This window comes from Clupea harengus, chromosome 19 (assembly GCF_900700415.2).
Source record: "Clupea harengus chromosome 19, Ch_v2.0.2, whole genome shotgun sequence".
NCBI classification, from domain to species: domain Eukaryota; kingdom Metazoa; phylum Chordata; class Actinopteri; order Clupeiformes; family Clupeidae; genus Clupea; species Clupea harengus.
This window is the reverse complement of record NC_045170.1, coordinates 17,354,354-17,367,309: the sequence shown is the minus strand read 5'-3', so window position 1 is coordinate 17,367,309 and position 12,956 is coordinate 17,354,354. Positions and strand designations below refer to the sequence as shown.

The following is a 12,956-nucleotide window of genomic DNA, read 5'->3' as shown; positions in this document are numbered from 1 at the left end:
TTTTAGATAGGGTAGAGAGAACTGAGAAAAAGACATATGATGACAGTGAGAGACAAATGACTAACTTGCGATAGTGAGAGAGAGGGAGAAAATGAAAGCAGGTTGGTAAAAGGGCAACAGAAAGAGGAGAGTAGGTGAAGGAAAAAGATGATCAACACAAAGGAGACACGCATACTTATAGATAGGGTGGAGATAACTGAGAAAGAGAAAAGGGAATCAGCGGCAAACTGATATCAGAATAAAAAGAGTGATGCTATTAATACTTTGTTTATTAGACCTTGCCAGTGCTTCACTTAAAGACGTTTTCTTCATTATAACTGAGACGGAAAAAAGGAACGGCTTATCAGCAAAACTAACGGAGTGAGTCATTCATTTAATCTCTTTTCTTACATTCTCCAAGATTAATTCCCTTTGTATGCTCGAGATGCAAAAAGTCCTTGAATTTTTTTTTACATTTTTCCAGGTCTTCGGTTTCATTTGTGACTTTAAATATTCAGCATAAAACCCTCTTGTGAACAGTCAAGCCACAGTGTGTAGCGACAGAAAAATAAACTGTCGCAAATGGAATGACTCAACAGAATGCTGCGATGAATAACCAAATGTAAGGCTTGCAGCTCGGCAAATAGCTAATAATGTCGGCTCTCCATCATATTTATTCGCAATTGTGTATTCAGTGAATACTGAATTGAGTAAATGAATGAATGTTGTGCAACCACTTGCCCTCTCCCTTTCACTTTCTCGTTCTCTCCTCCCTTCTCCCACCACCTCTCTTTGTCTCTCCCTCCGTTAGCAACAACATTTACACGATCTTTGGAGTGCTTAGATGGATTGCCAATGTCAGAGTCGACCAAGTACAAACGGCAATCTACTCAAGGCTTGTTCGATGACCTTAAAAACACACACACAAAGGGGTTGGGCAGCGAAGCGTGCAACGTGGAATACATTTAACTTGACTATCAACACCGCCGTGCTCTCAATTACCTGGCCGACCCTGCTGGTGAACACTGGCCAAAACCCATTGGTCCGCTTGAAAGCCGCTTTCCTTCATATAAAGGGGAGAGCGAGGCCCGGGTTGTAACGAGCAACGTAAATAGGCTTGTAAATCCATCCCGGGAAGGAAGAGTGCTTTCTAATAAAAAGCCAAACCAAACCAACACACCGCACCCCCCCCAAAAAAAATAACCCCAAAAAAAACTGAAACGTCCATGTTCGACTCCCCACCATTGAGTCAGGTTCAAATTGATTTAGGATTGCCGATAAAAACTCGTCCGAAGTCGACTGTACACTGGCCTGCCCAAAAGCAGTTAATCTTGCGCCACACCGCAGTCTTTAATCAGAGCCAACAGGGCGAGCAGGGGTTAGCCACGTCTGCAGAAAGAGAGGACGCCAGGAAAAGTCATGGCATGGGAAAGTCAAACCTTTGCTTAGGATAGCCTTCTGACTGCGATCAAGGACTAAGGTTGGGGATCTTTGGCAAGCAGCAAAGATGTGCAGTACGAGGACCTGAGTAGTTTAACAAGGGGCTAGTAGGCAATATCAGGGTTACTATAGGACACAAAGGAACACATGTTTTGGTGAGCAGAAATTCAGATAGAGACTCATTAGAGACTTTCCATGGACTACTACTTTTCAGCATTGTCCATTTGTTAAGGTGTCACACAAATAAAACCTCAATACAGCAGCAATTCAAAATTAAAAGCCTAGAGGGATCTCTTGGATCTTGTGAAGTATATGGCCGGAATGCGGGTAGTGGACGGAAGCTGTACCTGGGTCAGGGGTGGCCGCCTCCTCCTTATCGTGCTCCTCATGCCACTGCATGGTCCTGTGGTAGCTCAGCATCACTTCCCACAATGCCTTGCAAAGGTCAGTCAGGCAGGGGATGTAGCTGTCGTTGGTGATGTGCTGAGACAGGGATGGAAAGAAAGGTACAGGGAAAGAAACAGAGACAGAGAGGGACAGGTAGAGAGAGAAAAGAACAGGGAGAGAGATAGAAAGAAAAAGAGGGATAAGGCTCATTTCATCATCGCACTGTCACAATATCTCCACTGCACTCAATCATAGAAAACATTACCCCCCCCATCACCTGGAAAGCTTTAGCATATGAATAGACTCTGCTAGGACATTATCAGTAATCAGCATTTAGACTGACATGACCCGACAGTCTGCACATTGTGTGAACAATCCAGCATTGTCAGGCTGCTTAAATCCTAGAGCCACGTGTCCAAGTACCATCCTTGGCGAGTAAAGCCTGACGACTTCCATAATTACAGAATTAATTACTCCGTTAATTGCACACTAAGACAGCAACACGGCGCAGGTATTTTTTCATTATGCAGTTCCTGATGGGGGTTTTATTAAGACAGCAGCGGCGTGAACCTGCAGCTGCGGAGCAACAACTGAATTACATGAAAACACTGTTGGGGGGGGGGGGGGGGGTAGGGGACTGAAAAAACCCACCACTGCCACACAGCCCCACAACCCAGAGGAGGCAAAGCAAAGCTTTGCTGTTGGAACTGCATTTTTGTATCATGGCACGTCCAACTGAGAGTAGGCAAGGCAAGGCAAGGCAAGGCGAGGCGAGGCGAGGCGATCTGATCCGAGCCGGCGGTTCTCTTCAGAGGTTTGGGTTTTCCAAAAGCTAACCGAGCGTTACCCCTCAAGTTTGCCGGGGCGCTGTCCGACCCAGTCCACTAAATCTGAGTGTGACATTTTCAGGAAATGTTGAAAGAGACGAGCGGAGCGTGAGGGAGTCAATAAAAATAGACACAGCAATGATGGATGCACTCAGTCGTAGTTTACATTTATGGTGGCTAATATCCAAAGGTAACTTCGGAGGCGCGTCTGTCTGGCCTTGACTAGGACTGAGAGATTTGGATGCTGCCGTTATACCGCACCATCTGACGTCTGTGGTAATTTTAAGCTCCATTTGTTCACTATACCAGGAATACTCATCAGTGTAACCTACAAACCACACTTCCTGTTGAAAGCTTTTTTTTTCTTATTCAATGTGTGTGTGTGTGTGTGTATGTGCAACAAAGCAGTGTTTCATATTCATTTATCTCCCCAGATCACATTTTACAGGTATTACAATTTGGAAGGGAGTGACTGAAGGAACCAGTCTTGTGTCATTTTGGAATACCAATCAATTGGCAACGATGGCAAAGAAGATGGCCTTTCGAATAAAGGCTGCATAGGACTCAGGTGAGATAAAGGCATGGCTCATATCCCCATCATGTTCAACAAGTTCGATTTACTAACTGCCCCTATTTAGCTTTACACTGCTGTGTGATTTTACCGTTAGTGATTCAATCAGTTTCAATATACATTAGCATTCATTATCAATACTCATTGTCTGATTGGAATCCAATGGCAATGTTCCAGACCACATTGTACTCCATGAAGGCGGGTTATCTGAGGAAGCGGGTTTGGAGAAACTGCCAGGAGATTAGAAACGTAACCATCATGCACAGGGACACTAGTACACCAGGAGCGCTTTCAGCTGAAATAGAAGCCATTTCTTCACACACGTTTGGCCCAACAACCTGGATAACTTGTGAATTTGTTCCCGGACTGTAACTTCCCACAAAGACTTGATAGAGTTATGAACACACAGAGTGGCCAAACATCGACTTTTTGTTGGTTTTCTCCAGTCACCTTTAAAAAGCTTGCCCAGCGCAAGTGGCAGGTACATTTAGGTTCTCATTTAGTGTCTGCAGCACCAGACTTGAAAAGAGCACACAGCTAATGTAACTTAATGCTCTGTGCAGGGGGATCGGCATGTTCACAAGGTCGAACACAACGAGATGGCTAGCCCTGACTCAATTCTCTGTCGAAATCTTCCCTCTGTGCTGTTTCCAACTCTCTTTTTCATGTTGGTGTGAAAAGGGAAAAAAATGATTCGGCATCTCATCGTCTTTCGAAGTGGGTGGCCCAAAAAATAGAACAATAAATGAAACACACACAACGTAATTCATTTTAAGGAGCAATTCCAATTCTGAAGATAAACTAGCCAATATAAATCCTCTCAACATAATTCATTAGATCCATGACCTTGAATGAGGTACATCCAATGTGCGAGCAGTGCTGCTCGACTGTCTTTGCTTAAGCCTATGCAAACCTTTCATGACTGTATTTGCTGATGTACAGACAACAGCAGGGAGAGGATTTTCACAGTGTTCAGGCCCATTCATCACAGCTTTACTGTCGCTGGACCAAATGTCTGGGTGACCTCGACAGCACTGGACTACACTAAACTCATTTCCATTCTTAATCTGCATGGATGGAGCGGGTGGGTAACATGTGGTAACATTAATATGAATCCAGAAAACAAATTGCTACCCGCAAATGAAATGGAAAATGGTAATAGTCATTGTGATTGGTGGTGGTGGGGGGACCGGGTGCCTCCCACAAACGTGTCTGCTTCTCTTGCCCTCTCGATTGCAACGGGAGCTGAAACCAGGCGCTGTTGCTGGGTGATGAGGACCAGGGGGGTAGGGGGTGCATCCAAGGTAAGAGGTGGGTGGCTGATCTTCAGCAATCCCAGATAAGAGGAAATGACATCCTCTCAGTGGCTGTCACCCTGGGCTATCGGAGGCTAAAGGCAAACACCCAGGGGCAAGGGGAGTGGAGAACGCCTCTGGTGAGTGGAAATAGATCTGCCGCTCATTCAAGGTATCAGCTGCCAACACACCAGGTCACCTCACTTACCTCTACTTGGCTACATGGTATCACTATAAAAGGTCATACCCAGGTCCTTGCTGCATGTTCCAGTGTCCCTGATCTCAAGGCACTGATCCCTCACTACACTGTCATACTTTAGGTGAAGGGAGTATTTGGATGGATGACAAGGAGGGCTGGTTCTGTGAAAGGAGATACTTACAAAAAAAGCCTGCACCCCACACCCCACACCCCACACACTCTACGACCGACTGTTTTAGCTGATTCACTTCATCGAGAGACCCAACCATGTTGTTGTGAAAAGTGCAGAGAAAAGAAAGTGAAAAATAAAAGTGTCAGCACTCTTGGAGATCTGCAAAGCCAGCAAAGTCGCTCCACCCCCCCACCCCCTCCTCCTCCATCAACGGAGGCTTCATACTGGAAAATCCAACGCATTAATTCAGTCCCAGCAAAATGTAGACAATTCAAGAGGCAGTCTAGGCTGCCATTACGTCCCATTACGTCCCTCTCCTAAAACTATACTGCAACAATAAAAGCAACTAAATGAGCACTGAACTGCTGCTCACTATAGAAAGAGAAACAATGTCCAGCATGTAATCAAGACCCCAGTGGCATCTCTTATAATTAAGTCTCAATGACCCCATATTTCTTTGTGAAAGTGGACATTTTAAACAAATAATGGCCACAAAGAAAGGTAAAGCAGGCCTCCTTTACCTCATACTTCAGGCTGATGAGATGACGTTCACAATAGTCTCTTCAAATGCACAGAAATCTAGATTGCAATTCAGCCTCCCTAAGGTACTTATCACAAACCAGCCACTGATGAGATCGTGATATCCTCAACAGTGAGGCAGGGTGCATCACAGAGCCTATAAACAGCCAAAAGGAGCAGCTTCCATATGGTGCCACCCCGTCACATAAAGCCTTCATATCTCTGCTCATTAGAGAAGGATTTCATGATGCATTCACACTCACTCCCCAGCCTTTTCTCTGCCCTACATACAAATGCACAGAAACACAAAGCTCCACGGTGTAGCAATTCCACATGAGTTATTGTGGCTCGCCGTGGTGTCCATGTGTGACCCCGGATGGCAGCTCACATTGGCAGATACATTTCTCTCTCAGAAGCGATGTGTCTATCTCTCTCTCTCTCTCTCTCATTCACAGCGAATGCTAATGCTGCCAGCGTGTTCCTTCCCTTATCAATGCATGTTGGCGTAGCGGTCGCCAAGCTAATGGATGGAATTAATCAAATGTTCTCCTTCCATCTGCAGCAAGGGTTGGGTGGATAGGGATTGGGTGGGGCAGGTTCACTCAGAAAGCAGACAAGTACTGCAGTCAGTCAACACACAGCTAACCTCCTCCTAACCCTCCTAACAAGGTCATCTCTCTCTGTGCAGCTGCAGGAACTGCAGATGGGGCCTAATACAATAACTCAAATTGTAATGAAACCTCAATGAGGCATCACAATAACAAACAAACAAAAAGAGGTTTATCTTAAGTGTTAAGAGTTATAGTTCCTAAGTCACACTCCCAAAGCCACACAACCTCATCTAAACTCTACCTGATTTTATGACTTAAGACATTTTCTCTCTCCTAGCAGGAGTAGAGTGCTATGCTGCCTGACTTGCATTAACAGGCTTTAGCGAGTGGTTGCATAATTAAATGATTTAATGTGAGGTACAGAGCCGGGCACCCCAAAGGCTCAGTCAGTGACAGCGGGAGTTAGCACACTCATCGAGCTAGCCGAAAGGCGCAGAGTTTCCCTGTTTGCTAATGATGATTACATATTCATTGCTATTCTGTGCAAAGAGCGGCCAGAGTAGGGGGGGAAAACACTTGTGGGGTGGGGCAGAAGGCTGAAGACTGATAAGCTATTTTTTGATAGCGCTGAATGCTTCGATATCCTGAACAAAAACTCTCAGAACTTTGTCGGAAGAGTAGGAGGAGGAAAAAAAGAGAAGACACTGTCTGCTGTGTTACCGATAGCAGTGGAAAAAGCAAATGAAGGCAGGTGCTCTTTACAAATGAGACACGGCACAAAGCCGAGCAGCAAGGACCTTATTAATTCAGTTATCAAGGGGAAAAACATGCCGCAGAAATGAGCAAACTTTCTCAAGATAATGAACGGTGCAGTGGAATGCAAAGCCGAGGTGTCACACATGAAATGATTCGGTGAAACGATTCCAAGGTCAATTTCCTAATGAAGTCTCAGGGGAAAACGTGCAGTGAACTGCATACCCACCCCCAACTTCACCACGGCCTGAGATGCCATCTTAAGAATACCATCTATTCATGCTCATTTAGTGTCTGCAGCACCAGACTTGAAAAGAGCACACAGCTAATGTAACTTAATGCTCTGTGCAGGGGGATCGGCATGTTCACAAGGTCGAACACAACGAGATGGCTAGCCCTGACTCAATTCTCTGTCGAAATCTTCCCTCTGTGCTGTTTCCAACTCTCTTTTTCATGTTGGTGTGAAAAGGGAAAAAAATGATTCGGCATCTCATCGTCTTTCGAAGTGGGTGGCCCAAAAAATAGAACAATAAATGAAACACACACAACGTAATTCATTTTAAGGAGCAATTCCAATTCTGAAGATAAACTAGATAAACTAGATAAACTAGATAAACTAGATAAACTAGATAAACTAGTCTCAGGGGAAAACGTGCAGTGAACTGCATACCCACCCCCAACTTCACCACGGCCTGAGATGCCATCTTAAGAATACCATCTATTCATGCTGTGCCCAAAACAAGAAAAAAGGAGACGAAAAGAAAAACAGTGCTTGCATGGTGGCCAACAGACCCTTCTAGGACAGACTGAGAAGGTCAGTGCAGGTCAGGGTCAAACCTGTTCATTATTGTGCTCATGCTGTATCATAAACAGGGCAGTGAACCAGCTGCAGTGGACATGTTCCAGTGAATGGAGGGGGGGGGGGGCTGTCTCTCTACATGTGTTTACCCAAGGCCAAACTGAGCGTAGCATTAGAATGGAGGAAGGCTAAAAAGCAGTGTGTGTGTGTGTGGGGGGGGGGGGGGGGGGGGGGGGTACACAAGGTAGAGACAGAACGAAGCAGGTAAAGACGGAGTGATGTAAAATTCATCAGCCGTTTCCTCTTCCCCGCATTAGGAGAGTGACCTTTGCCAGTGGCATCCGCTCTGCCTTGAATTTTAATTTGCACGACTCCAGGGTGAAAGGTCAGGAGAGGGCTGCTGGTGGGCGGACTGATTTGCATAGCGGTCCCCCGGCGGCCTCCGAATCTGCTGCATGAAGTCACCGTGATGGCTGCTCGGCTGTCGTGAAGGAGACTGTCTTGGACCGGAGAGACCGAAGCCTCGCAGAGCCAAGGAGCTGTCTGAGTAGAAGCCTCAAACAGGGCCATTTTCCCACAAAAACATACTCCAACATTCTGACAACAAGAGGTACAAGTTGATGGGGGGTGTGGGGGGTTTGGGGTGGGGGGGAGCATAAGATATCCTCAGAGGTTTTGAGAGTCGACATACATATCCATAATGACGTACAAATTGTTCGACAATACATTACGGCGAAACCCCACACTTCAGGGGAGTCCTTTGAGCTGTTATAAGACAAGTACACATTGGGTGACCCCATTTTTCCACTAGTTAACATGCAGATAGTTCTGTGCAATGGCTTGCCTTCCAGTCCAATCAATCACGATGCCTGTGTGTGTGTGACATGCTGAATCAATCTGTAGTCAGGACATCTGGGCACTGAAGTAGAATGCACCAGACCTTAGCGGCGAGCTGACAATGCTTAAGTCTCACAGGGTAGACAGCGATCATTCCAATGAATCCAAAAAGAAAAAGAAAAACAAGCATGGAAATATGGAGAGAATTCTTCCCAGATGAATTGCTTGTGTACAAATACCACAGTTGGCTGGATAAAAAATAGTATATGAAGATAGATCTGAATCATAGATGCATAAATACTGTGTCTATGCAGAGACTACACCGAAAGTAGTAACGAGTGGTCAACCGGTTGATTTGGCTGATTAAATGCCATTTTGAGTGTGGCTGCTGACGGACGATGAATAGAAAAGATTATGATAGATAAACAGTAAGACTTAAAGACTAAGTGAACTCAATTTGATCAGATACAAAATAAAAAAAACAACATGAATCAGCATTATATATACCAGCCATTGGCTGCCCTGCTCTCTAAATATAAGACATAGAATATCTGAGTATGAGTGAGTATGATTTACATAAGACTGCAATATTGAAACAGGTGAGGCTGCATATTATAATCATGACCGTGTCACAAGGCAAAAAGCTTACCTCTGACTGACAGGATATGGAAATCCCTCCTACACAAACCTTGCCGAGGATGGTACCCGAACACGAGTAAGACTCCTTAATTCCCACAGCACTAATCTCATTCTGATTTACCAAAAGAAGCCCTACCCACAGATGAGCCTAAAAGATGATTCATATGTGAACTGAGGTAATTTTCCGATGGTATTCTACAGATTTTTCATGCATATAGTAATTCGCTATGGGCCGGTTAATCGAGTTCATGTTACATCGAGGAGTAGCAAAGCCCTGTTCTTGAGATTGAACAGATAACATCCTCTTTATTCCCAGGGAACACTTTAAATTAAATAATAAATAAAAAAACTGGAGGTGGTACCATCTGGCATCTCATTTTTTTTTGTCAAAATGTGTCTGAAAAGACAACACAAAACATGTCCTCAGTGGCACGGCCCTCGCTCTGCTGGGAAATGAGAAAACTGATGGGTCATGAAGGCACCCACATTTCATTTTTCTCTCAGCTCTGAATGAGCAAAATAAAGATGGGACGCTTCGAATCTTCTTAAATAAGAGGTGCAGGTTATTTGGAGGAGAGCAGTCGCAAGTCAATGTCTATGCCTGTACTTTTTGATAAGACTATTGTGTGTGTAGCTTTAGTTTGGCACTGAAATGGATGCCTGACGAGGACAAAATTGGACAAGGTTGTTAAAAAAAATCTTGCTATAGCAGCACCCAAAATAACTTAATTGAAAGGTAACTCCTTACTGTCATGATATGAGTCGATGTCCTCACTGAAATATGTTTTCCAAAATGGACGAATTTGAACCAAACCCATGCTTGAATTGTAATGTCATGCAAGATACTTTAGCCAGATTAGTTTCATGAGTTATGGAGACACCGCAAGTTTTGAATTGGAACAGGCAGAACAAATTAGGGAATGGCTGGCTACCGACAGATTATTGTCCGTCTCAAAGATTTCACGTCGAATTTGCTCAGATGAAATCCTCCACCCCTGAGGAGGTGAATGGCCATTCATTTGAAACACAGCATTAAATTAGGTCGTAAAAAAGGTTCTGGCAAAGACATCTCCATTATTACACTCGATAGGCACAGGGCTCAGCAGTGGCACAGTGTTGTGGATGAGAGAGAGAGAGAGAGCGAGAGAGCGAGAGAGCGGGAGAGAGAGAGCTATTCATTTCCAGACGGATTGGGCAGAGAGGGCCCCCCCTCTGGAGAGCCTTGGACTTAAGAGGCTGCCTCCACTGAGCACGTTCCCCATGAGTGCGGAAATTAATTACCCCATAAACACTGTGAATGAAAACCTTTCAAGCACTATCTGTTTCCATTGGTCTGCTGTCTTCATCGTGCTCCCTCTCCCTCCATCTCTCTCGTTTCTATTTCTCTCACTCTCCCTCTATCTCTCTTTCTCTTTCTCTGAGCTTTCCTTGTTTTCCCATGCTGTTTTCTCCAGGTTTCCCCTCTCCTCTCTGCTTCCTTCCTTTCATTTTTTGTTTCTTTTATCTACGTTTGCAATTTCTATTATGTTGTCAACACGTTGTCTCTCACCTTTTGAGGTGTTACTTTCCTATTCTTTTCTCTGTATTTTCTCCTCTACTGTTTCATTCTCCCATTCTATTCTTTCTTTTCTTTCCATACACCCATCATCTGTATCCTCATGGCTATCCTTTTTTTTTCTCCTCCTCTCTGTCACCATCTGCATCTCTCCCTCACCATTCCCTCCCTGTTCTTCTCTCCCTCCCTCCTTTTGTGGATCGACATGAAATGGACCATTTTCCATTTAGCTCTGCTGAAGGGGGCGTACCATCGGGGCTATGTGCATTAGAGAGATCTCACCCAGGGCTGTCTCTGTGTTACACAACAGGACTCACCACAGAGAGGTAGGTCACCTCATGACCGGGTCAGGCACATCACTGGGTATGGCTACAGCTGTTGTGTTAGCACACGTTTTTAATGCATACATGCATACACTGTCATTTTCATTTGCTGATTTATACTGCCTCTTTATGGATTAACGGCCACCTGTTCTCAACAGAACATACTGTGAATACAATTACCGACGTCGTGAAGCGAAATATTCAGTCGTCCCTGGCAATGCATCACTGCATTCCGTTTCCTATACATTCCATATGTCCCATACTTTACTCCGCAGCAGAGCTTCACACAAGAAGGAGGTTCACCTTAGCATGGGCTCATGTGCAGCACTGGCTATAGCTTGCCCTTGCCTACACTTATTGCGCAGAGCTTCATGCATACATTTAGGCACTGCCTGTCAGCTTCCCCTATTCCTATGCTGTTTATGTGTATTTATGGACCTGTTTTGTTAGGTCAGCTGTTTGTTAGGTCACCTGGAACAGTGCAACGCAAATAAAGGATACTGTCACTATTATTACCACCATGGCTAAGTAAATGATTCTGTCATCCTTATTTGTTCTTGCAGGCATTCAATGTACTGTACATCAGCTGCAGTAAGTGATGCTTTTCTTAGATCCTATCATACAATTACTTCCACTGATTAACAAGACTTCCAGCTCCCATTTACAATAAAACTGTCCGAGTCTGCTGACACAACTAAAAGATAAAAGATAAAGCTAAGGGTTTCTTAGCAACTAGAAAAAATGCCGGCCTGGATGTGGATCTGGTGGCCGGGTATATTCAGTGTAACTTCACAGAGGTCCACATGCTCAAGGGTTCTAACTACTACAGCTCATTTCAATCGTTCTTTTCTCCCATCCCGTTTGAACCAATTTCAACACTAGAAATACCTTTTACAAAACTTCCCAATTGAGCTGGTTTCATACACCACCACAGTTCTGGATAGCGGAGAGTCTGATTCATATGAGGGGGAGTAAGGGGAAAAAGTACCGTGCAGAGGTCTCTGTACTGCATCTTCTGGAACTTGGTGTCGGCGTTGCCAGCGCACAGCTCCACGTAGCCCAGCACCACCTGGAAGACGGTGTTGTGGATGGCCTGGGTGAAGTGCATGTGGAGCTGGTCCATCGCCGTCTGCAAAGGGCCAGAGAAGAAGGGGGAGAGAGGGATATTGTGTTAGAAATAATACAGAAGAGGGACTAATAATTGGGGGACTAATAATAACTAATTGGGGGAGTAGTGGTGAAGTGTTTCTTCTGTTTAATCAGTGTGGTTATTTTAGATTCTCTTCAACCCTGGAAATCCTACACTATAATCAGTGCGTCTTGTTGCTGCTTGTTGTGTGCTCACCTATTCTTTTCTTTCCCACCAGTTGAATCTAGCCTTCTCCATCGGATGACTTGTTTCCCACCACTTACCTGCTTTTAACACCACACCGCTGTTCACTAAATCTCTGCCTTTTCATCCCCCCCCACACACTCCATATAACTCGCTCAGTGAGAGAGAATGCGCCTGTCATGCGAGCAGATTTCCTGGGGCAATTCACAGCCCCTATCAGGACCAGGCGCTTCATCCGACAGGGTGAGACAAACCTCGGTAACGGAACGCTAATGAAACCTCCACTGCGCTAGCACACAATTCGCTGTGACACACCTGTCAGCAACACACATCCGTCTCACTGAGTCACCACCTCCACGAGGGGGGAGGTGGGGGGAGGACTAAGCACGAGACCAGGTTCTCGGACAGAGCCAGGCACGTGGTGTGAGTCACCTTGGCGGTACCTTAAGGACTGGGGAGTGGTTAGAGGACACGGGGGGCTGAGCTGTTTGCTCCAGAAGTTGATACGTGGAAACAGAGTGGCAGACAGACCCGGCGGGTGGGTGGGTATAATTTTAGACATAAATACAGGAGTTGGCGTGGCGGCTAGGAAGTGAGAGAGAGAAAGAGAGAAAGAGAGAGAGAGGTAAAGAGAGATGGAGACGCAGAGAGAGAGATGGAGATGCAGAGAGGTAAAGAGAGAGATGGAGATGCAGAGAGGTAAAGAGAGAGATGAAGACACAGAGAGGTAAAGAGAGATGAAGACACAGAGAGGTAAAGAGAGAGAGAGAGGTAAAG

The 12,956-nt window shown here is 45.2% G+C and overlaps 1 protein-coding gene across 1 annotated transcript in view; it reads right to left on the bottom strand.

Annotated features, from left to right (window-relative positions):
- Positions 1-12,956, bottom strand: part of vps50 (VPS50 EARP/GARPII complex subunit) — a 122,111-nt gene that overhangs the window by 72,497 nt on the left and 36,658 nt on the right. The window contains 2 exon segments of the mRNA XM_012829581.3: positions 1,767-1,902; positions 11,835-11,975. Coding sequence (XP_012685035.2) covers positions 1,767-1,902; positions 11,835-11,975 — 277 coding nt within the window.